Genomic DNA, 2,933 nt, shown 5'->3' with positions numbered 1-2,933 from the left:
TAATGAAACTTCTCTATGGCATTGTAGACTTGGCCACATAAGTAAGGCACGCATAAAATGGCTCCAATCCGAGGGGATTCTTTAATCCACTGGACAGGACTCCTTTAATGATTGTGAATCTTGCTTAGCTGGCAAACCCACAAAATGTCCCTTCACTGGTATTGGTGAATGGGTCAATGGTCTGCTAGGACTCATTCACACTGATATATATGGCCCTTTCAGAACCATGACAAGAAACCATGAAAGATACTTCGTTACTTTCATTGACGATTATAGTCGATATGCTTAGCATAAGCATGAAACTTTTGAAAAGTTCAAAGAGTTTCAAAACGAAGTAGAAAACCAGCTTACTAGAAAGATAAAAGTACTTCGACCAGATCGAGGTGGCGAATACCTCAGCTTAGAGTTCCTCAATCATCTAAAGGGGTGTGGAATAATTTCAGAACCCACTCCACCTGGCACATCCCAACTTAATGGCGTGAGCGAAATGAGAAATTGAACCCTACTTAATATGGTTCGATCGATGATGTGTAGAACTAACTTGCCTCACTCCTTTTCGGGTCATGCTCTTATGACTGCCGCCCGCATTGTCAATCTAGCTCCGACTAAAAAGGTAAACAAAACCCCATATGAGATAGGCATGGGCTTAAACCCGATTTGGAATACCTAAAAGTATGGGGATGTGATGCATACATCACAAGTGATGCTGATGATAAGCTCGATCCTCGAGGCGAAAAGGTTGTTTTCGTCGGATACTATAAAAAAAGCGGATTTTATTTCTACCATCCTGATGCAAATGTTATTTCCATCAAAAGGAAGGGGCACTTTCTCGAGGAAGAACTTCTTAATCGAGGAACTGGAAATAATGTAGTTGATCTTGAAGAAATTCGAGAACCAACAACAACCGTAGATGAAGTCGGAACGTCTGAACAATAAGAAATTGTTGCTGATGAATCAGACATAAACATAGGCGTTCGCAGCAGTAGTAGGACTCGTAAAGAACCTGACAGATACCTTTGGCATATTGAAGGTGTTGAAGTCTTGGTGGTAGATGAGTCTAATGACGAACCTGCTAACTACAAATCTGCTATCTCGGATCCTGAATCTGCAAAATGGCTGGAAGCCATGAACGCTGAGATGCAATCTATGCGTGATAATCAAGTCTGAGACTTGGTTGAGCTGCCCCCCGAATCTCAGGCAGTAGGGAGCAAATGGGTCTATCAAGAGAAAAACTGATATGCATGGAAATGTACACACCTATAAATCACGACTAGTTGCGAAGGGTTTCACTCAAACTCAGGGTATTGACTATGATGAGACCTTCTTGTCCATTGCTATGATCAAATCGATCAGGATATTGCTTGCAAGAGCTGCGTACTATGACTACGAGATATGGCAAATGGTTGACAAAACCACTTTTCTTAATGGGCATCTCTCTGAAGATGTCTATATGGTTCAGCCAGATGGTTTTATTGATCCAAAGTATCCTAATAGGGTGTGCAAGCTGAATAAGTCCATTTATGGACTCAAGCAGGCGTCTCGTAGCTGGAATCTTCGTTTTGACCAAAAGATCAAAGAATTTGGTTTTGTAAAAAATGAAGATAAGCCTTGTGTTTATAGAAAGGCTAGTGGACGCACTATATCATTCCTCATCCTGTATGTGGATGATATACTGATAATTGGAAACAACGTCCCTATGCTTAGCGAAGTTAAACACTATTTGGGAACTTGTTTCGCAATGAAAGATCTTGGAGAAGTAGCTTATATTCTAGGAATCAAGATCTATAGGGATAGATCTAAGCGGCTTTTTGGGCTAAGTCAAAGTACATACATAGACAAAATGATGACACGCTTTAAGATGGAAAACTCCAAGAAATGAGGTGTTCCTATGACTAAAGGGACTGTGTTGAACAAATTGCAATATCCTTCAACGGACATTGAAATTAAGCGAATGGAAGCAGTTCCATATGCTTCAGCGATTGGTTCTATCATGTATGCTATGTTATGTACTAGACAAGACGTCTCTCATGCTTTAAGCATGACTAGTCGTTATCAGCAAACTCCTAGCTTCGCCCATTGGACTGTTGTAAAGAATATTCTGAAGTATCTGAGAAGAACTAAAGATATGTTCTTAGTATTTGGAGGAGTAGAAGAAGAGCTCACTGTAAGATGTTACACTGATACCAGTTTTCAAACTGACCGAGATGACTCTCGCTCACAATCAGGTTTTGTATTCACTCTAAATGGAGGAGCTACCTCATGGAAGAGCTCCAAGCAGAGTGTGGTGGCGGATTCAACCACCGAATCTGAATATATAGCCGCATCAGATGCTGCAAAGAAGGCTGCTTGGATGAAGAAATTCATAACCGACCTCGATGTGGTTCCAAGCATTAAGAAACCCGTCGAGATATTCTGTGATAACACCGGTGCTATTGCTTAAGCCAAAGAGCCCAGGTCTCATCACAAGGCCAAGCACATTCTAAGAAAGTTCCACTACATACGGGAAGTGGTGGAACGTGGAGACATCGTGATAAGCAAAGTGAACACAGATCAAAACCTAGCAGACCCGTTTACTAAGCCCATGAATCAGGATAAGCATGATCAGCACATGGGTGCTATCGGGCTTAGATTAGCTAGCTGTATGTTTTGATTTAGTATTTGGATGTACAAACTTTTAACAGTTGTACTTTTGAATTCATCGTTGATTTACTGGTTAAATGCAATTCTAAATCTTATAACTGTGTTCGATTTTAATACGTTTAATCCGTGAATCTTGCATTCTAAACCATCCGTAGTCGGTCAGACTCGTGGGAACGATTCTGAATTAAGACTATTCTGACTTTGGACTCAAGGAGTTGACTTCCAAACTCACAGACCTTATTATGAATGATGTTGGATGTAACTCGCATAAAATCATCTTCATGGATCTTAGT

General features: G+C 40.7%; 1 protein-coding gene across 1 annotated transcript; it reads left to right on the top strand.

The window, feature by feature from the left end:
- The first annotated feature begins 1,888 nt into the window (after window positions 1-1,888).
- LOC118479622 (secreted RxLR effector protein 161-like) lies at window positions 1,889-2,440 on the top strand. The gene has a single exon (XM_035974243.1). It carries the CDS (start codon window positions 1,889-1,891, stop codon window positions 2,438-2,440), a length of 552 nt encoding a protein of 183 aa, XP_035830136.1.
- Window positions 2,441-2,933: the final 493 nt, after the last annotated feature.

The sequence above is a fragment of the Helianthus annuus genome, chromosome 6 (assembly GCF_002127325.2).
Source record: "Helianthus annuus cultivar XRQ/B chromosome 6, HanXRQr2.0-SUNRISE, whole genome shotgun sequence".
In the NCBI taxonomy this organism is placed as follows: Eukaryota; Viridiplantae; Streptophyta; class Magnoliopsida; order Asterales; family Asteraceae; genus Helianthus; species Helianthus annuus.
This window is presented reverse-complemented; position numbering and strand designations above follow the sequence as displayed.